The sequence below is a fragment of the Felis catus genome, chromosome B2, assembly GCF_018350175.1.
Source record: "Felis catus isolate Fca126 chromosome B2, F.catus_Fca126_mat1.0, whole genome shotgun sequence".
NCBI lineage: Eukaryota > Metazoa > Chordata > Mammalia > Carnivora > Felidae > Felis > Felis catus.
The window spans coordinates 77,837,175-77,860,111 of NC_058372.1; the positions used below are offsets into that span (position 1 = coordinate 77,837,175).

Below are 22,937 nucleotides of genomic sequence, written 5' to 3' on the forward strand. Positions count from 1 at the left end.
AAAGTACCTGACCACATATCCTCAATATGTGCATAATTATTTATTTATAAATTTTATACGTTTATTGTCATACTCATGTATATGTACTTTTACAAAAACTCATCAGAGGGGAATATAATAACGAATAGCAGTAGAAGTTCTTGTTTTCTTTCCTCACTCAAACAAATTGCTTTATAACTAGACCACTGGCTAGGGTGCTGGGGTGGCTCATTAGGTTAAGCAAACTGCCTCCTGATCTAGACTCAGGTCATGGTCTCACAGTTCATGAATTCAACCCCTCTTGGGATTCTCTCTCTCCCTCTCTCTCAAAATAAATAAACTTCAGAAAAAATAATAACCAGACCACTGGCTGAAGGATATACAGCTTGTTCTAGAAGCCTTGGTAGGGGCAAGGTCTTCCAGGGTAAGTTCACTGAGTGCATGGGACCCCCACTCACCCATTGACCCACTCCCTTCAATTAGTCCTATCAAAAGTAACTGACTTTAAACTCTTAAGGGATGCCTGGGTGGCTCAGTCAGTTAAGTGTCAGACTTTAGCTCAGGTCATGATCTCATGGTTCATGAGTTCAAGTCCCGCATTAGGCTCTATGCTGACAACTCAGAGCCTGGAGCCTGCTGCTTTATGAGTTTGAGTCCCACATTGGGCTCTGTGCTGACAGCTCAGAGCCTGGAACCTGCTTTGGATTCTGTTTCTCTCTTCTGTCTCTGCTCTTCCTTCGCTCTCTCTCTCTCTCTGCCTTTCTCTCTCTCTCTTAAAAATAAACTCTTGAGAAAAAAATTAGAATCCAGACATAGAATGATGATTTGAAAGGCTTTATTTCCAGAGGAACCAGCTTTTTATGGTCACACTAAATGCTGTATTACACTCCAAATGAAAGAAATTAGACTTCTGATTATACTGTAGGATAAAGAGACAGGCAACAAAGCCGCAGCGCATCCTTGAAGCATGCCAAAGTCGTTTAGTGAGGAAAAGAGGGCTTTATCTCACAAGGCCATAAACGCTGAAAAAATTAATTTTTCATTCCAGGAAATCAGCCGTCATCAACACGCACTTTGCAAAATATTTAAGATTTGTGATAATAACAAGTACTGCAGTGGCACTCTGTGTGATTCTCCACTTTGGCATTTCCCATTACCGTGGCCTAAAGAGAAAGGGGGGAAAAAGTGGATGGATGGATGGACAAAATTGAAAAATGCTAAATACAATTGTCTGTAGTCATCTGTACTAAATAGATGTTTGCTACATTTGTACATTCTCCATTTCAGCTAATATTTCATTCTAAAACATTGGGTTTGCACTATGTATGCTATACTCTCTTCCAGCCTACCCATTATCACCTCCACAGCTATTCCTTTCATTCTGAATAAATCCAGCCTGTCCCCACAAGGTTATTCTTTTGATTAAAGGGGAGAAGTCTTTGTACAAATGCCCAGCAAAGATGGGTCATTAGACAACTGTGACATTAAACCCCATGGGTGTGTTCTGAGGACATTTCTCTGGCTGAACTGTTAGAAAGCTGCTGGGGCCCTTTAATTCTCACCTTGGTAAAGGCTTTGGCCACACAGCATGTGGCTTCTGAGGTGATGTTCTTTGGGACCAACATTGTCTTCTTGGACCTTGCTGGAGTGGGGTATGCTCTGGAGAAGCAGCAGCCCATGCATTGATAAATTGGGGCACCCAACTTGGAGAAGTATTTGTTTTCCTTTAGCTTGCATTCTGGGCACCCTATCACCAAAAAAAGGCAGAGTAGAATAATCCAAGGATGATTCAAAAAGAAACTGAGGAACACCTGGCTGCATGTGACTCTTGATCTCGGGATCATAAGTCCAAGCTCCACACTGGACATAGAGTTTACTTAAAAAAATTTTTTTAATAAAATTAAAAAAAATAATAAACTGAATGTTTCCTTATTATGAGACAGTAAATATTCTTTTTCTATTGTAAATAAAAGGAAAATAATAAACACTGTTAATCTTCATGCATATAATCTATTTGTATTGATTATAGTTATTTTCATGGGAAACAATTTTTGCAGATATGTGTAGGAGATCTCAAGAGTAGTAGTTTCTCATATAAATATTTAAAAAAGAGTAGTGGTTCCTCTTTCTTCAACCATAGATTCTCTATCCCAATGCTAACGGCATGCCTATAGGGAGCACAAAATATGACAGATGAAAACACCATGTTCATCTGAAAGGAGAGTTTTGCCCAGAGGCGAAATATTTTCCCCTTTAGAATCTGCTATTGTTTTCCCCATGGAAACTCTAAATATTGACAGAGAAAAATATGTCAGAATTAAGAAAGCTTGTTGAGTGTAGAGAGCTGATATTGGATGGAGTACCCGCACTTGAGAACTGAGATTAAAATATTACCACTTGTCTAAGAAAAACCATAACCAAGAGTAGGTCACAGTTTCTTAGCAGATGGACTTATATCAGCTTCTATGTGAGATTTTTCAAACAATACAGCAAAATAAATGTACTGCACAAAATGGTTTTGTTTTTCTCACTTGTTAACTGATGTGAAAATTCATCAACAAAAGTAATGCTGAAATCTTCTCAAATCTGAGAGAACTGTAAAAAAAAAAACTGAGCTAACTGAATAAGGAGCATTTTCTGCTTGTAAAACTCAGATAAAAAATAATATGAAATCTGTTTCATATGACAATGTATATGCTGCTATTTAAATGGACATGTTAGATAAACTTCACTATAGATTTTCTGAAACTAATTTAACTTCATGTTTACAATCTAAAAGTGCCTAGGTATGTATCCAGCAGCAAAGATTTATCACATTTAAAAAGGAAGTAGAAATGTAATTAATGGAGTTATTGACATATATCTAGAAATGTGTGTTTTCCCTATTGCTGAAAATCTGTTTGGTCACATACCCTGCATTGTAAACTCTCCATCAGGAAAAGAATGGAGAATATGCAGAAACACAGAGAGTATGGCCAGAATGACAGCTGCATATTTTCTGTAGTAATCCATGGCTCTCCTGCAAAACAGAAGAGGAAGAAAAAAGTTACTCTAAAATTGGCTTACCAGTCATTACAACAACTAGTAGTTTCAGCATTACTACTAATAATAGTCATCGGTGTCTTGACCCCTCTTCTTACAGCTCCCAATACACTCTGGAGCCAGGTAAAGAAGAAAAAAAATTTCCTAGGGAAGAAACTAAGGCATCTAATCTTTCCATTTCTCATATAAACAAATAGAATTGGACTTGATGCTAATAAAAAAATTCTCTTTTTAAATATATCATTCTGTCAAGCCTCAGTGTCCTTATTTGTAAGACATGAAACTTAAACTAGATAATATCTAAGAATACAGACAGAGAAATAATAGATGATAGATAGATAGATAGATAAGCTCATATAAAATAAATAAGCTTATATACAATGTATAAATTGTACAAGCAGATGAGTTCATCCTTCCCATTCCTATATTGTCAGGTGGAAGAATAGAAGGAAAGGACAATGTCTGCCCTTCTTTTTATTCACTGGTGGTAAATGAGCTCTAAGTTTCATTATCAGTGTGCAACAGAAAATGCTAGCCTAGCAATGTGGCAAGAGTAGACAGCAGAGAATATTTATCAAAGTTTTCCTAACTGCACTTCTTGACTTATTTGTACCTGTAGATACAGCTTTACCTGAGCATTTTTAGTGCTTAAGGTCAGGCTAGCCAAAGTCATCTGAGTGACTGACCATATCCAGCATTGACAGCACTGCACCTGAGAATGGGAAGACAAGGAATTGGACTGTGTTCCCACATGTCCTAGAAAATTTTCATGTAAGATAAAATGGGCAAGTTTTTATTCCTATTTTTTAAGTGAGAGTGTTATGGATTGCCTATGTTCAAACCATGAGAGATAAGATGAACAGAGCATCAATTACCAATAAAAAGACAATTCAGAATATTTAAAGGAGAATTAAAACCAACTTTACACAATCTATTTTAGAAAATAGAGGAGGAAGGAATAGTTCCAACTCATTTTGTGAGACCAGGATTACCCTGACACAAAAGTCAGACAAATTCAGAAAGAAAGAAAGAAAGAAAGAAAGAAAGAAAGAAAGAAAGAAAGAAAGAAAGAAAGAAGAAAGAAAGAAAGAAAGACTAGTATACATCATGAAATTAGATGCCAAATCCTAAACAAAATAATAGCAAATTGAACCCAGCAATGTATAAAAAGATTTATACATGACCAACATGGAATAATTCACATATGCAAGGCTGGTTCAGTATTTGAAAATCATTTAATATAATCTACCATATCAACGGGATAAAGAAGAAAAAAGTCATATGATTTATCAGTTGACGCAGAAAAGCATTTGACAGTATTCAATACGCTTTCATAATAAAAAGTATCAGCAAACAAATGTTTTTCTCAGCTTGATAAAGAGCATTTATAAAAAACCTGGAGGTAATATCATACTTAATGGTGAAAACTGAATGTTTCCCCCCCAAGATCAGCAATGTGGCAAGGATGTCCACTTTCACCTCTGTTATTCAATACAGTACTGAAAGTTCTAGCCAGTGCAATATGGCAAGAAAAAGAAATTAAAAGCACACAAATTGAAAGGGAGAAATACATCCTTATATGTAGATGACATGATCATCTATGTTTAAAAAAAAAAGGAACTTACAGAAAAATTCCTGGAACTAAGCAAAGAGTTCAACAAGATTGCATGATATAAGATCAATACACAAAATGAATTGCATTTCTTCATACTAAAAACAATAATGTAGAAACAAATTTAAAACACAATACCATTTGCAATTGCTCCAAAGAAAAGAAAATTACCTAACTATAAATCTACAAAAATATGTACAGGACTTGTATGCTGAAAGTTACAAAATACTGATGAAAGAAATCAAAGACCTAAATAAATGGAGAGACATATCATGTTAATGAATTGGAAGACTCAACATGATAAAGATGTCAATTATTTCCAAACTGATCTTTTTGTTAAATGAAATGTCTATCAAAATCCCAGTACAGCTTTTATAGACATAGACAAGATTATTATTATTATTGAAAGGCAAAAGATCTACAATAGCTAAAACGATTTTAGAAAGCAAGTGGGAGGAATCACTGTTCCCAATGTTAAGACTTAGTATATAGCTAATCAAAACTGTGTGATATTGGCAGAAAGATAGATACATAGGCCAAGAGAACAAAATAGAGAACCCAGAAATAGACCTACACAAATATGACCAGCTGCCTTTTGACAAAGATGCCAAAGCAATTTAACAAAGAAATTCAACCTTTTCAACAATGTCTGCCTGTACAATTGGACATCCATAGACAAAAAAAAAAAAAGAAAAAAGAATAATGTAAACTTCATACCCTGTATGAAAACTACTGAAAATGAGTCAAAGACAAATGTAAAATGTGAAACTATAAACATTTTTTGGAAAAAAAATAGAAAAAAAATTGGGGGGACCAAGGTCTAGGTTAAGAGTTTTAAGAGTTAACAATAAAAACATGACCCATAAAAGAAAAATTGATAAATTGGACCTCATCCAAATTATAGGTTAATCCTTTGTTAAGAAGATAAAAATACAGGGGCACCTGAGTGGCTCAGTCAGTTATGCATCATTATGCACTCTTGATTTCAGCTCAGGTCATGATCTCGTGGTTCTTGGGACTGAGCCCCACATTGGGCAGTGAGGAGCCTTCTTGGGATTCTCTCTCTCTCTCTCTCTCTCTCTCTCTCTCTCTCTGCCCCTATCCCCCTTGCTCATTCTCTCCTTGTCTCAAAATAAATAAATAAATAAACTTAAAAAAAAAAGAAGATAGGGGCGCCTGGGTGGCGCAGTCAGTTAAGCGTCCGACTTCAGCCAGGTCACGATCTCGCGGTCCGTGAGTTCGAGCCCCGCGTGGGCTCTGGGCTGATGGCTCAGAGCCTGGAGCCTGTTTCCGATTCTGTGTCTCCCTCTCTCTCTCTGCCCTTCCCCCGTTCATGCTCTGTCTCTCTCTGTCCCAAAAATAAATAAAAACGTTGGAAAAAAAATTAAAAAAAAAAAAAAGAAGATAGAAACACAAGATACAGGCTTGAAAAAAATATTCACAAGCCACATATCAACAAAGGGCTAGTATCTAGAATATATAACAAACTCTGAAAAGTCAACAGAAAAAAATCCAATTAGAAAATGGGTGTTGCAGCAGAAAGGATATATGGATGGCAAATAAGGACATGGAAAGTATTCAACATCATCAGCCATCAGTAACAAGCAAATTACAGTGAAATATTAAACTACAGTGAGAAATAAAACTACAGTGAAATATTATATACCTACCAGAATAGCTAAAATAAAAGACAACGATAATACCAAATGCTGGCGTGGATGCAGAGACACAGGATAATTCAAACATTACTCATGGGAATACAAAATGGAAAATCATTTATAAATTTCTTATAAAACTTACCATATAATCCAGTATTTGTACTTAGACATTTACGTCAAAGAAAGGAAAATTGTGTTCGTATAAAACCTGTATATGAAGGTTCAGAGCAGCTTTATTTATAATAGCCAAAAACTGGAAACAATCCAAATGCCTTCAACAGATAAATGGTGATACATCCACACCAAGAAAGGCTATGTAGCAACTAAAAAGGACACATTATTGATATAGATACACATGTAACGTGGATGGATCTCAGATATTGTGTTGAGTGAAGGTTGCATACTGCATGATTCTGTTTATGTAACACTCTTGAAATAGTAAAATTAGAGAAATGCAGAATAAATTAGCAGTTTTAAGGAGTTAGTATTGGGAAGGGAGTTGATGGAGGAGAAGTGTGGCTATAAAGAGGTAGCACGAGTGAGCTGTGTGGTGATGAAACAGTTGTGAAGCTTTATTGTGATAGTTGTCACACTAATATATAATGGGATTAAATTACATGGAACCACACACACACACACACACACACACATACTACCAGTGAAATCTAAATAAGCTCTGTGGGTTGCACGAACATCTATTTCCTGGTTTGCACATTGTACTAGAGTTAGGCACAGTATTATCTTTGGGAGAAACTGGCTAAAGTATACCCAGGACTTCTCTGTACATATTTTTACAACTTCTTGTAAATCTATAATTCTTCAAAACAAAAAGTTTACTTTTTAAAAAAAAAGGCATTCTAAAATAAAGTTTAAAATTGCATGAGTCAAAATTTGTGGTTATTTTTCATGTAGACTGACATAAGACCATATTTTTGCCAAAAGTTTATATCAACCTATACATCTTTTAAGAAAAAATTGTCAGACAGCAGAACTAACAGTTTAAAATATAGAAAAACAAACTGCATAAATATAGGTAAGGCTAAAACAAAGGTATGTTATTATTTCTACCTGATGTATATACTTATACGTAAGTAATTATGGGTTTTATTTGTCTCCATACGTAATTAGAACTAACTAAATATTGTTCTAGATTGGTGGTTCTCAAAGTGTGATGTGGGGACTCTAAACACTTTTCAGTGGATTTGTGAGATCAAAATGATTTTCATAGCAATACTGAGATGCTACTGAGTGTTTTCACTCTCAGCCTCCCAGGAGTCTTCAGAGATATTTTGTAGAAGCTACATGACATGTACATTGCAACAGATTGATTAAAGATATACATGAAAATCCAACTATTAGATCAGTCTTTTAAAAAATTATGAAAAAAAATTTTAAATGCCACTTTTCTCACTGATTTTTTTTGTTTGAAAGTGATCATTTTAAAAAATTAACGTTTATTCATTTTTGATAGAGAAAGGCAGAGCATAAGCAGGGGTGGGGCAGAGAAAGAGACACAGAATCTGAAGCAGGTTCCAACCTCGGAGCTGTCAGCACAGACCCAACACAGGGCTCGAACCCATGAACTGTGAGATCAGAACCTGAGCTGAAGTTGAAGGCTTAACCGACTGAGCCACCCAGGTGCCCCCCGAAGTTGGCATTTTTTTTTTTTATAAATATACAGTTGTGTTAACATGTGATAGGTTAATTGTGGTTGTTTTAAAATGAGTAAATGAGAGCCTGGGTGACTCAGCTGGTTAAGCAACCAACTCTTGATTTGGGCTCAGGCCATGATGTCACAGTTAGTGAATTTGAGGCCCAAGTCAGGCTCCATGCTGACAGTGTGAGGCCTGCTTGTGATCCTCTCTCTCCTTCTCTCTGCCCCTCCCCTGCTTCTGCATGCACACACTCTCTCTCTCACTCTCTCTCTCTCAAAATAAATAAATAAACGTTATTCTTTTTAAAATGTTTAATGCTTGGGGCGCCTGGGTGGCGCAGTCGGTTAAGCGTCCGACTTCAGCCAGGTCACGATCTGGCGGTCCGTGAGTTCGAGCCCCGCGTCAGGCTCTGGGCTGATGGCTCAGAGCCTGGAGCCTGTTTCCGATTCTGTGTCTCCCTCTCTCTCTGCCCCTCCCCCGTTCATGCTCTGTCTCTCTCTGTCCCAAAAATAAATAAAAAATAAATGTCAAAAAAAAAAATTAAAAAAAAAAATGTTTAATGCTTATTTATTTGTGTGAGAGAGAGAGAGGGAGAGACAGCAAGGGGGGAGGGGCAGAAAGAGAGGGAGACAGAGGATCTAAAGCAGGCTCTGTGCAGACAGCAAAGACACTGATGAAGGGCTCAAACTCTCGAACAGTGACGTCATGATCCCAGCCGAAGTCAGATGCCTAACTCACTGAGCCACCCAGGCACCCCTAAATAAATAAACTTTAAAATAAATTAAAAAAAAAAATGAATAAATATGCTACAACTTTTTCTAACATAATTTCTAAATCAGTAAATATTGACAAATATAACTTCATAAAATAATTCTTTGAACTCTTCAACAATTTTTAAGAGCATAAACAGTTTTTTGAGACCCAAAAGTCTGAGAACCACTGCTTAAGTGATACACAAAGCCACAAGAAAATTTTCAGAATTGAAACTAGTTTCCTTTTTTAAACTAGTATCATTTTTGTGCTTTGATATTGCAGCTCATATATTATGAAAATTCAGCATTATGCAGTGAACAATTATATCAGAATTAATTCAGAGAGAAACATTTATAACAAGATTGCAGAATGTGAGAGCATGAAGTCAATGCACATTTTAGAATTTGCTTTATGATAAAGTGAAAAGAAGATTGAAAAGGCAGAACCAAAGTCACCATCAAAGTCCCCATTGCTGTAGCGTTCAGTAACAGAAGTGACTTTATTTTGAGAAGAAACGAGATTAACCAAGCAGAAAAGGATTAACCTCCAAATCTTGAAAACATTTTAATAAATGTTTTTATCATTCTAATCACCTTTAGATCTTTCTGTTTTGGAATTTGGAAGGAAAATATTAACAATCAAGACAGGGAAAATAATTACATTTGGCTGAGATTTATGCTATCTTGCAAGATGTGCTCAAGCGAAATCAGATTTACTACCCCAACCTCTTCTGGCATTCCAAGCGAGTACCTTGCAGACATCACAGACTGTGCACATCTGACCCCACAGTGCACCTGCAATGTCCACTCGACATGGTTTTACCTCCTGCCCCCTGACACATCAGAATGATGTCAGTCCAAGAGAATGTGTGTTTTCTCAACTTGGCCCAGTGCCTTTCTCCCCCTTCTCAGTCCATCCACCTCAGTGCTTTAAGGATCCGCCAAGCTGCCAGCTTCCCTGTGAAGGTTTTACCCAAGCCCAAAGCCAGAATACATAATTGTCTCCACTGCATCCACCTATCACTTTGCTCAGAATTCTTAGACGAAGTTCCACAATCTGCCCTGATCTCTAGCCCGTTATGTATATGTTTGTCTCTCCATTTCTGTGAAAAGCTCCTAAGGGTAGAAACTAGGCCCCTCTGACCTGCCACCACCCCAGCATAGGTCCTTGTACAGACTAGATGTAAGTATGTTGCACTGGGAATTTAGAACAGTAATAATAATATAACTCAAAGTTGCTAATGTAGAGTTCTCGTTAAGGAACAAGATAACTCTTGAATGAGGACTTTGAGTACATGTTTAATAAAATAAAATAATTTCAAATAATAAATTCATTAGAGGCCTTATGTTCTCACTTAGTTCTACAATTTGTAGCTGGCTAACATGTGAACCTATAAGTGGTAAATATGCCACAGCTAGAAGCCATCTCTCTCTCTTTTTTAAGTTTATTTATTTTGAGAGAGAGCAAGCACAGAGGGGAGATGGGCAGAGACGAGGGAGAAAGAGAATCCCAAGCAGGCTCCCCACTGTCAGCACAGAGCCCGATGCGGGGCTCAAACTCACTAACCTCGAGATCATGCCCTGAGCCAAAATCAAGAGTCAGATGCTCAACCAACTGAGCCGCCTAGGTGCCCCCAAGCAGAAGCCATCTTATGCAAAGATATAAAAGTCATAAAAGTTCAAAAGAAAGCATTCATAAAAAGCATACATAAGAGCTTCAAGGTTTAAACTGGGCATCTCTTAGTTTATATCAAACTATATGTGTGCACAGATTTGGATTCTTGATAAGACTGTGGGGAAAACATAGCATTCTTAAAAGTATAAAAGAATATTATTGCTATAATTTACTATTATTATTTAATGTTTTCATAGTATTATTCATTGTGATTATATATAATATATTAAATGACTTATGAAACAGGTAAACGCTCTATCAGCATACCATACAAGCTAGTTAGATAGACCAAGTACCCTACACATACACACACACACACAATTCACATACCACTTTTGGAGATGCAAAGCAGACACACCTCTTTTTGATATGGTAATGGCACACGTACTCTCATACTGCAGAGCGAATTTAGTCTAAGAGATATTTTTGTGGCCTTCTTTGGAACTACAACCTGCTATCACATGAAAACTTAGGGGCAATGAATAACCAGGGGGCTTCTCTTTGCCTCCTCTGCTCTGTTTTCATTACAGAAAAAAAACCTTATAAAGTAAGATGCCTGTCTATCGATAATCCTGGCCTATCTATCCTATTATGGAAAGACTTCAAGGCAAATTGAATATCTTTTCACATACTTATCCATGGGTAGATGTGCACATCTATATGTGTGTACCTATCTGCTCACATATGTATACATACACATATGTATACACATATATGTAGATGTACACATATGGAAGAGACTGCGCCAGGAAGACTACAAGTGCCTGGTACAATGTGACATCCTGCCCTTCACTTGCAAAGATGCTGCCATTGCTCCCCCACTGCCAGAGTAAAATTTTCGGTTTTTCTAACGTTGGTGACGGCAGGGGTGACTCATCCATACTCTCCACATGGGGAAGCCCATCTGACTCATAGCACACTTTCGAGATGACTGGCTACGATTAGAAGCACAATTCTTTGTTAACAAAACAGTAGAAATCTAACTGACTTCTAGACGGTTAACCTAAGGCTTCTCCTCATTAGCCCCATCTAACCCAGCTAACTACCAAGGAGGGGACAAGTAGGCTGCCTTCAATGAACATAACTAATGAAGGGGAACCCTGAAAATAAAGCCTTTAATCCCTAGCACATTGCCTGGAATGAGGTGGGTATTCAATAATTGTTTATTAAACAGAGGATAGGCCTGTAAGTTTTAGCATCTTGCCTGGTGCCAAGGACATGGCCATAGTTCACCTTGATGAAAGATTTGAAGGAGAAAAGCCACAAGGGAAAGTAGAAGGTTTGGAATTCATCTTCCCACAACTTCCACCAAGCATCCACCTCCCGCCGAGTGACCGTCTCTGCCTCCGGGTGGATGAATTTAAAGAGCCTGCAGTCAGTAATAGGGGATCTCAGGTTGGAGTGACCCTGGCAAGTATTTTTCTTTCCTCGTGTGCTCTACTTGCAGTAATTGAGTTTCTACCTTGTTATGGTAGCATGTTCTGCACCGTGGGTCCAGCATGAGCGCCTTTCATGATCCGATGCTCCAGCCCCTAGTCTCAGTAAACCTCCAGCTTCCCAGTTCTTCCACGTAGACATTCAAACACTGCTCCCAGGTACCACAATGACCTTCAGACCCCTTAACACCTTCACAGATAGTTTTTCCAAAGGTGGTGATGTGGATGGCTGAGCAATTGGGGGAACAAGAAGAGACTGCTCGATGCTCCCTCAATGTGTCCCCAGTCATCTCATCCACTCTTGGGTATAGGTAATTACTGTTTTCTCTATCTTATAAAAAGATGAGTTTGGGAAAAGTTGACGGGAGCTCGGTGTTATTAAGTGCAACATTTAATGTCCAAATTGAACACGTGAAAGATTTAAAGACTTTGAATAAGCCCCTGCTACCTGCCAGCACTATGCCAAGTATGGATGACACAAACAGGAAGAAGTCTCCCACTCTCTGACCCAGATACAAAGGCAAGTCACCATGAGAGGGAAGAAAGGTGGAATGAGAGCATCTGTGGACATGGAGGCATTTGCTGGGCTGAGGACATGAAAAGGGAGAGATGACAAGCAAATGACAATAGAGAGCATCCACTTGATGGAAAAAGAATCACTACAGCAGCAAATATATACATTAGTATCTTGACATTTGTCCAGGAACTTCATGGATTCGGTGGTCCTCAAAATTCACACAGCAGGTAGAGGTCCCTGTTCCTCAAAGTGCCCCAGGATCCAGAGGAAAATAAGGCTTAGGGAAGCCACACAGTTTGCTGGCAATATTTGGGATGGATTTCTCTCTCTCAGTCACTTAACAGTGCTTTGTGCCTCTTTTGTCTGGGCTGCTGACACGCCATCCTGACTGAGGACGACCCAGAAACTTCAGGACCACGTCAGGCACGGCCAGGGCCACATGGGCAAGCACCAAAAGCACCCAGGAGGCCAGGATAATGCTGGTGGCACCACCACAGGATCAACTTCCACAAATATCACCCAAGTGACTTTGGAAAAGCTGCTATGAGGCATTACCACTTAAAGAGGAATCAGAGCCTCAGCCCAACTTTCAACCTTGATGAACTTCGGACCTTGATCAGTGAGGGCACACGGGTAAATGCCGCCAAAAACAAGACCAGAGCCGTTCCTGTCATTGATGTGATGAGGTTGGGCTACTACAACGTTTTGGGAAAGGGAAAGTTCCCAGAACAGCCTGTCATTATGAAGAAGATTCAGGGCCAGGCCAGTTGGAGGGGGGGGGGGGGGGGGGGGGGGCGGGGATTGGGAAGAGGAGCCTGCGTCCTGGTAGCTTGAAGCCATGTGGAGGAAGGTTCATTAAATGCTAACAAGTGCTTTTCAAAAAAAAAAACCAAAAAGTGTTTTGTGCCTTCACTAAAGTTTTGAAGGGAGCAGCTTGTTTTCCAATTGAAATGGAGAGAAAAGGAATGGGAAACAAGGATCTCATGGACAGAAGAAATATACAACACAACTTATACAACTATGCTTTACCAAACACAGGTGTTTCCATAAAGAAACACTGAACAAAAGATGACCTTAAAACTCATTTTAAAAGTAAAGGGAAAAATGTAAGCAGGAATTAGAAGAAAACTGAAAGGCTCATGGATTTATAAAAATGATTTCAATCCCTTTATGACCATTCTTGTAACAATCATATCTTGAGAAGTTTCTTTTCTTTTTTTCTTTTTGAGAGAGAGAGAGCACACAAGCATGAGCATGGGGGAGGAGCATGGTGGGGGCACGGTGGGGTGGGGACAGAGAGAGAAAGAGAGAGAGGGAGCTCATAGGGTCATGACCTGAGCTGAAATCAAGAGCTGGACACTCAACCAACTGAGCCATCCAGGCAGTTTATCCTCATCCTGAAAGGTTTTTTTTTTTTTTAAATTAAATAAATTTAAGGGTCATATAGTAAAATGTGTACTTTCTACTTCGTTATTTAAAGGCACTTTACAATGTTAACTTAATTATGTAATTAAAATCTTGGTTTTTCCATTACCCTCTGGTTTTCCTAGCACATCAGTCTGTTTTTAAATTGTCTGCATACTACGGGGCGCCTGGGTGGCGCAGTCGGTTAAGCGTCCGACTTCAGCCAGGTCACGATCTCGCGGTCCGTGAGTTCGAGCCCCGCGTCGGGCTCTGGGCTGATGGCTCAGAGCCTGGAGCCTGTTTCCGATTCTGTGTCTCCCTCTCTCTCTGGCCCTCCCCCGTTCATGCTCTGTCTCTCTCTGTCCCAAAAATAAATAAAAAACGTTGAAAAAAAAATTTAAATTGTCTGCATACTAAATCATAGAAATAAGAAATTTTGATAGGACAAACTCTATGCACCATAAAATATTGTTTTAAATGAGAATTTCAAATGTTTGTTGTTTAAAAATACCCAATTTTTAAGATTAAGATTATCGTAGTAATAAATGCTGTCAAGGATCAAATACTGGATAGTATCAATTTATCACTCAGAAAAGTAAGATAGCCAAAGGCTAGAAAAGTTTTATACGGAGCATGATTAGAGTCATAGAAGAATGTTTCTTATAACTTTTAAAATTCGTGCATTGTATTTTCTCATGTTTATCTGAGCTATTTTTATGCAGTCTTTTGACACACAAACTTTAATTCCCATTTAAAAGCATTAAAGCAGGGGTGCCTGGGTGGCAGAGTCGGTTAAGCGTCCGACTTCAGCCAGGTCACGATCTCGCAGTCCGTGAGCTCAAGCCCCGCATCAGGTTCTGGGCTGATGGCTCAGAGCCTGGAGCCTGTTTCTGATTCTGTGTCTCCTTCTCTCTCTGCCCCTCCCCCGTTCATGCTCTGTCTCTCTCTGTCCCAAAAATAAATAAACGTTGAAAAAAAAAATTTTTTTTTAAAATAAAAGCATTAAAGCATTAAAACATATTTCATTTGCCTTGAAGTTTTTCAATAATGGAATAGACAGACCAAGATTATTGATTTCTCCTCCCTCACACCTGACTTTATAAGGATTTTTTTTCTGTGATAAAAACAGCAGAAGAACTTCAAAGAGAAACTCCTTTATTGTTCCCGGCCCCTAAGTTTCCATTGCTATGGAAGGTTGTGCTTCCCAAACATGGCAACAAACATCTCTCTCAACCTACGTTCCTTCTGCAGTATGGCCTTGCCACTTCCACATCAAAACATGGTGTGTCTATTTTTGTGCCCCATTTGATGTTGGTGGATCCTCTGACTACTTAACCAATAGAATATGGCAGGAGCAACATTGTGCCAGTTGTGGTGTATCCCTGCAGTTCCTCCTTCCGGTCTCTTAGAAGACAGTTGCTGCTACTCTGAGCCCACCATCGGTAAGAAGCCAAGCCACATGGAGAGAGAAAAGAAGGCCAAGAAGTAAGAAATGAAGAAGCCATCCTGGATGACCAGTCCAGTGGCGCCTCCAGATGACTCCAGCCCCAGGCACTGTCTGATAGCAAATACACGAGAAACCCGTTTCTCACCCTGCCCAGGTGAGCCCAGGCCACCTACAGAACCATGACAGAATAATAACTTGTTGTTTTACCCAATAAGTTTTTGGGTAGTTTGATGCACAGCGATAGATAACTGGAACAATTATCTATCGCTCTCTCTTATAACAAAAATTTTTCCTCCAGGGTCTGAAATATAGGACTCCAATCTTGCTTTTCTGCTTTCTCCTCTTTCTACTTTCTCCTTACTTTTCCTCTGTGGATGGTTATTTATATAACACATATCCAGTTACTCTATTTGGGAAATGTAGCAATGTGTGAAAAAATGTTGGAGTTAGCGTTCTACACAGTATCTGCAATACTGGCTTTGGTAATAATAATAACTATACTTTAAAAATAATGCCTACAGTTAATGGAGCACTTGTGTGTGATAAATATTCCTTTGGGCACTTTGAACACACAAACATATTCAACACTCATGACAATCCTGTGAAGTGTTATTCTCATTTTGGCAGATAATGAAATTCTTGAGGCAAAGTAACCCATACAAAGTCACAAAATGTTTTGCTGGTGGAGCCAAGATTTTAGAACATCTCTTTATAACTCCAAACTCGAAGCTCTGAACCACACTTCACTATACTGCCTGCAAATCTTTATATTTTACAATGAAGTTCTTAAATGATTTTTTCAGATGGTATGTCCCTAAATAAGATGCTGACATTTTTTGTTTAGAGCAACATTATATTGTGCCAGCTTAAATATAACTTGCCAATGCAATTTTTTATTTTACATATTTGTCTGACTTCACCTTCTTCAGAACAGCCTTAAGAAAGCCATTTCAGGGGTGCCTGGGTGGCACAGTCGGTTAAGCGTCCGACTTCAGCCAGGTCACGACCTCGCGGTCCGTGAGTTCGAGCCCCGCGTCAGGCTCTGGGCTGATGGCTCAGAGCCTGGAGCCTGTTTCCGATTCTGTGTCTCCCTCTCTCTCTGCCCCTCCCCCGTTCATGCTCTGTCTCTCTCTGTCCCAAAAATAAATAAATGTTGAAAAAAAATTAAAAAAAAAGAAAGCCATTTCATTTATATCGAGAGGCATTTTATACTTGATCAATTATGAGGACTAGTGTCTGAGTGTGGGAGAAAGGGAGAAACATTGGCTTTCGCATGCATTCCCTTGTTTGATTCTTTTTACACCTCTGGGAGGAAAGCATTCTTATGGCACCTATTTTATAGACCAGAAAACTACACTTCAGAAAATTAAAAAGATCTGCCAAAGTCACTTGGAAAGTGATCTGATCCTAAGATCGTGCTTTTCCACCTGTACTACCCCTACAGCCCAGAGGTATATAGTTAATCCATTACCTCCTTTAGGACATTGATTTACACATAGATCATGCTGTTACAAATGTCTTTTGCATTTTTTTCCAAAGTTTATTTATTTTTGAAAGAGAGAGCACAAGCAGGGAAGGAGCAGAGAGAGGAGAGAAAGAATCCCAAGCAGACTCCATGCTGTCAGCCCAGCCGATGCAGGGCTCAAACCCACCAACGGTGGGATCATGACCTGAGCCCAAATCAAGAGTCAGACGCTTAACCGACTGAGCCACCCAGGTGCCTTGTCTTTTCTATTTTGACTCCCAACACTGCCCTTGGTTCCACTCTCAGTTCAGCCTAAGCCCCATCTAAACCCTCACTTCCTCTTAGACCCCAGCGTATTAAGGAAGGTAGAGCATTTTTATAATGCTATCTCTGAGTCTGATGAACCGAGGAATGACCAGATTACTTTGTGCAACATTACAATAGGTAATGCTGAAATGTGATACACCAAACCCAGAATTTGCAAGGGTCACAAATTGATAGCAAACTACCCTAGGATTCACAGTCTGTAAAAACAGAAGTTTGGTGCTATGGGTCATACTGTTCTCAATGGAAATCTTGATTGCTCTACATTTTCTCTCTGTGAAAGTCAGATTTATCTTGATCTGTTTTTGAGCAAGATGCACATTAACCTTCTAATTTTGCTATTTCTATTTCCCAGCTCTTACTTTGAGTTTTCACGTAAATTTGAGTCCCACATTTATAAGAAATGTACAATGAAACCAAGAATCTGTTCTGGAACATAATCAATTGCTTTTCTAACATTGTTCGCATGCTATCTTTTTCAGCAGGAAATGGTAAGAAATATGACTCAAAATTTCAAAAACTCTGTTACCGAAAAAAAAAAAAGAAACTTAAACCAAAACCAAAGTTAAAATTGAAATGAAAGCACATGAACCTTTCATAAATGGTAACTGTTCTTATCTCTTTAAAATAATTCAAGACTATATAGCAACATATTACAATGCAGTTTGGGTGACTAATAGTTTGAATAATTAATTTGGTATTAGGTCAAGTAATTATTTAAAAGACATCTTCAGAAAATTAAGAAGATTCCTTTGTTCTAATATAAAATATCTCATTTTTTTTTAATTTTTTTTTCAACGTTTATTTATTTTTGCGACAGAGAGAGACAGAGCATGAATTGGGGAGGGGCAGAGAGAGAGGGAGACACAGAATCGGAAATAGGCTCCAGGCTCCGAGCCATCAGCCCAGAGCCCGACGCGGGCTCGAACTCACGGACCGCGAGATCATGACCTGGCTGAAGTCGGACGCTTAACCGACTGCGCCACCCAGGCGCCCCTAAAATATCTCATTTTTGAGTGAGGAAAGGATTGGAAGTTCTTAGGGAATGAAAGTTCCTATGCAGATTAAATGGAGCTTCCACATTCCCAAAGGACCCATAATTCTTCCATGCGCCCAAATCCTATTCCTCAACACAAACAAGAGAGCACTTTTATTTTCTAGTCTCAATTTCTCAGTAAGCTGCCATTTCAACTAGTGCTCATGTAAATATAACTAAGGTTAGCAAAAGTGTCCAGAAACTCTCACTGGAACAAACCAACTGGATTTGGTCAAGAGATTCAGAATTACAAGGTCATCAGTAATAGTTGGAGAAATAGCACTGACTCTTATTTTTGTAGCATTTTATGAAAGAAGAAAATGGAAACAATGTTGTCCAAAAATTGTTAGTGTTGCTATATTCAAGTCTACAGGAGAACATGTACTCAAAAGATGTCAGAAGCTATGGTCCTTCAGCTGAAGAGGTGAGCTGCTTTATCACTGGTCAGCTTGAAGATATAGTTAATGCATCATTTAAAAACTTATGGTAAAACAATATCAGCAACTTACATAATGTCTACTCTCCTTCTACCTGACCCCTGTAAGCCACTCAAACAAATGTCTTTCAAATGACATCCAGTATTTCTTAAGGAAATTTTTTAGATACTGACAGGCACTTGCACATCTCAGCAGGAGACATTTGGTTTCTGGTTTCTGTTAGATAACATCTTAGCCTGTGATCACAGACCACAGTTTTGCAGACTTCCTCCCAATTCAATCATGAGTGTTGAAAAGAGAATGTGTAAATGTCTGTCTCTCTCCTCACTAAGGCTTATGCACAGTTGCCCTATATTATTGAATATTTCACTCTGCACTCAATTAAAATCTCAAAAATTGTTTCATTCATATTACCTTCCTCCGGACTTTTTGCAGGATGTGATCAGGGCAGTTGACCGTGGATCTGAAGAGGGATTTTGGCTTTGCCTTGTGATTTCTCAGTAACTACAGTTAATAAAGTCCTCACTTGTCTTTTATACCAGCAGAGTAATAAAAACTGCATGTTCCCACCTGCATCTAAGCCCAGGGATCAACAGTAAATTCCACCCAATGATTGAATGGTCCTTCATGTAATTACCATGACATCAATTTGATCTTATCTTGTTTCAATCCTCAGATCATTTTTTGTTTTGAGCCATTTTCAAGCGGTGGTGACTGCAAGGTCAGCCTATGAAAAGAGGGTACACTGTCATTTTCTACGTAATTTTATCAAGACTTGCACACAACATCCTGAAAGCTGACACTTTCCTATAAACAAGATCCTATGAGTATTGCATTTAATTAGCTAAGTACCTGATGTTTACTTAAAATAGGAGATGAGCTGTAAATTTCAGATAAAGATACAGAACATTTCCAGGCTTATGTTATTCTAGGAGGAAACAGAAAAATAAAACCCATACCTATTTAGACTTTTCTAACATTAAATATGTATTTGGATTTGATAAGGATGCATAAAGAATGAGATGATTCTGAGAAGGACTGATTGGTTCTTAATATTGTGCCCTTTTTTTTTTCCACTTTGATAAAGCTGTATTTCTTCTTAAACAAAAAAATACATGTTACGGCTTGCCAGCTATGGGACATTTAACTCCAAGATTCCCAATCCATGACTCTCTAAAACTACCATGCTCCTCAGGACTCAGCTATGGCTTTGACCCAGAGATTATATAATCCCTCAAAGGTCCCTCTTTCCATTTCTGTAAGAATTGGCATTAGATATAAACCACCAAGGACCTCCCCAGGGGAGGGTTTAGAAGATTCTTGTGATACAAAAAGCAACTCTTGTTTAACAAAAAGACACAGATCAAAGAAAGCAATGTTGTTCTGTGATTTATTATCTGTGATAAGTTGATTGTTTCAGTTCTTACACCTTTTCAGATTTCCATTATCTCCTTCCAATGGTTTCTCCTAGTATCCACTCTATCCATTTACCTTTGCCTGGTGACAGTTGCTGTCACCGTTATTCATGAATTTCTATCATTTACATCTTGAAGGATTAGCAGTACATTCTCAAAGTCGCACACTTATTGTGGAAATCTTGAGTCTTTATAGCTCCAGGGGAAGGAAATCTCTCTAGTCTTAGGGATAGCCTCCTTTTCCCTCCATTCAGACATTTTGTTCTATTCTTTCTCCTCCATTTGTGCCTTCTTTTGATCATTCTTTTTTTTTATCTGCATGATTAAGTAAATAGCATGTTTCTTGTGTGCTGTTATGAAATTGTTTTCATTTGGTTTATGATTTAGTAATGGGTTTCATTTTTATTTCATGTTTCTGCATAAGAATGAGGCATATTAGAGGATTCATATGAAAGTTTTCATAGTGTTTTTAAAGTTTACAGTGCTTTCATATTTTAAAAAAATGGTGTGGCAAATAATAAATTAGACAAAAAAAGTTATTGAAACAGTCCCTTCCATGTGTGACTTCTCCCCCTCCCCAGGCCCCCAGTTTCCCTATTCAGGAGTCACATTTGATTCACTACATCCTAGACTTGAAACCAATATTATCCTACACGTTATTAAACTACAATTTAAATAAGAACTTGAAGGGTGCCTGGGTGGCTTGGTCTGTTGAGCATCGACTTCGGCTCAGGTCATGATCTCATGGTTCATGAGTTCAAGCCCCGCGTCAGGCTCTGTGCTGTCAGCTCAGAGCCTGGAGTCTGCTTCAGATTCCACGTCCCCCCCCCCCCCCCATCTGTCCCTCCTCGGCTCATGTTCTGCCTCTCTCTCTCTCTCTCTCAAAAATAAACATTTAAAAAAACTGAGACAAAAATAAAAGGAGTGATGTTTTCAGTTTTTATATATATTTCTGCTTTTATTCTATGTATGTATATATAAGTAAATTATATCTAACTCCCCTTCCCCATTCAAATTCTCATTAACAGGATAAACAGAATACAAGTTGGAGGAAATTGAATTTGTGCTCATAATTTAGGGATATTTCTTTCTGTTAACATAGTATAAATTATAGTTCTCCATACCTTCAAAAATGAGCATCTATTACTTTTCATTATAATTGGGGAAATGAATTTTTAGTTAATGGGGAAATAACACTCTTCAATTACAACTGGGTCAAGTACCAATAGCAAAAATATGTTCTTAAGTCTCATTGTTTTATGTAGCTGCTTTCCTGTATTATTGACAGTTCTATCCCGTACCTGGCAGCTCGATTTTCCCTCTTCTTGGAGAACTGGTAGGGCCTGGTGGGTAAGAGATCCAAGCCACTCCTCATTCATTTATACTTACCCCCCAGATCCTAAAATTTGGAGTGCCCATTTCCAAGAAGGTAGACTGGCTGAAGACACTGGGATGACAAGGCAACTAGCCACCCCTACTGGGCAAGGTGCTGAAAGCCTAGCATGGTATGGAGACTATGTCAGGATCTTTACATAGTAGCAGGACACAGTGAGTTTTATGAGGTTATGCTAAATGCATGAATTTTTCCCAGTGAAGTTTTGTCATCTACGCACTGAATTTTTTTAAGTAACAACCTTTACAAGTGTTTCATATACTTACTTGATTTGTTTTATTAAACCTAATTTGATCTTTCTAATAGCAAAGTGTGATATCACAAACACTGTGCTATAATCAGAAGAACAGCTGAGGCATGATAAATGCTTGCTTTTTCAAGTAGTGTATTTTTCAGTAATCTCAATAACAAATTACATTACATGATTTTAAAGTTTCAAGCAACCCAAGAGTAGATACAATGAAAAATAAGTCTTCCTTCTACCTCAAAACCTTCACTCCCTGTCCTAAAGTTAATTTTTAACAATTTCTTGTTTGCTGACATTTTCTATGTATATAGACATGTTTTCAGAGATTACACTGTGTCAGGGAGCAAGAATTCCTGTCCTTTCAAAGGTACTTCTAACTGGACTAAGAATCAAATTGACATGAGACAGATTAATAGGAGAAAATAAAATTTAATGGGCATTTGTACAGGGAATCCACATAGACATGGAAATTCCAAAGACAGTCAGGCAAAATGAAGTATATACTGTATGTCATTCTGAACTAAGGAGAAGGAGATAGGGGCCTGGGACTTTAGAGGAAAAGAATGCACTTTACAGGCAATAAGGAGAGCACATGTTTGCCCTGCAATACAGATGGGTCACTCAGATAAAATTTATCTCCGTTAATAATCCTTCTTCTGGGAAAGACTCACAATTTAGATTCTTCTGTGTGCTTGAAGGAAGGGGGGCAGAAGTTTCTCTTGACTCCACAGGGTCTCAAGTGCCTTCAGTGCCTTCAGCTCAAAATAATCCACATGCCAAAATGGCACATTCTGGGGCGGAGGGCTGTACTGAACCCCTCCAACTGTAGAGAAATATAATATACGTATTGTTTAGTGCCCTGGCTTCTTTCTTCTTTTTATTTTCTTTAACATTTGTTTGTTCGTGTATGTTTGTATGTATGTATACATTTTAAGTACTCTCTATACCCAGCATGGGGCTCAAACTCACAACCTCAAGGATCAAGAGTTGCATGCTTTTCCAACTGAGCCACCCAGGCGCTCCTTTCTTCTTTTTAAACCTAATGATGTATTTTAGTGGGTTTTCCCACATGCAGATATGCAGATCTAACCATACTTTTTTAAATAACACAAAGGATTATGGACCATTAATTATTTAACCAGCCCTCTGTTAATGATCATTTGCATCATTTCCAGTTTTTTACTACTGTAAACAATGCTATAATTATCATCCTTGTTCTGGTTGCACATACAATCATAGTTCTAGAACACATTTTTATAAGTGCAATTGCTGAATCAAAGAATATGAGTATTTAAAACTTGTATAGAGATTACTCAAGTGCTTTGCACCATTCTTCAAAGCCAGTGCTCTAAAATATGTTAGTTTTATGAAATACATAAAAAAATAATTTTATTTTCATTTGCATCTATATAATTTTGAGCAGGGTTCAGCATCACTTCATAA

At 38.3% G+C, this 22,937-nt stretch overlaps 1 protein-coding gene across 1 annotated transcript; it reads right to left on the reverse strand.

The window, feature by feature from the left end:
- Positions 1-1,064: 1,064 nt before the first annotated feature.
- Positions 1,065-18,945, reverse strand: CGA (glycoprotein hormones, alpha polypeptide). The gene is given in 4 exon segments (NM_001048158.1): positions 1,065-1,142; positions 1,542-1,726; positions 2,892-2,998; positions 18,854-18,945. Coding segments are annotated over 3 exon segments (363 nt in total). The 5' UTR covers positions 2,992-2,998; positions 18,854-18,945.
- Positions 18,946-22,937: the final 3,992 nt, after the last annotated feature.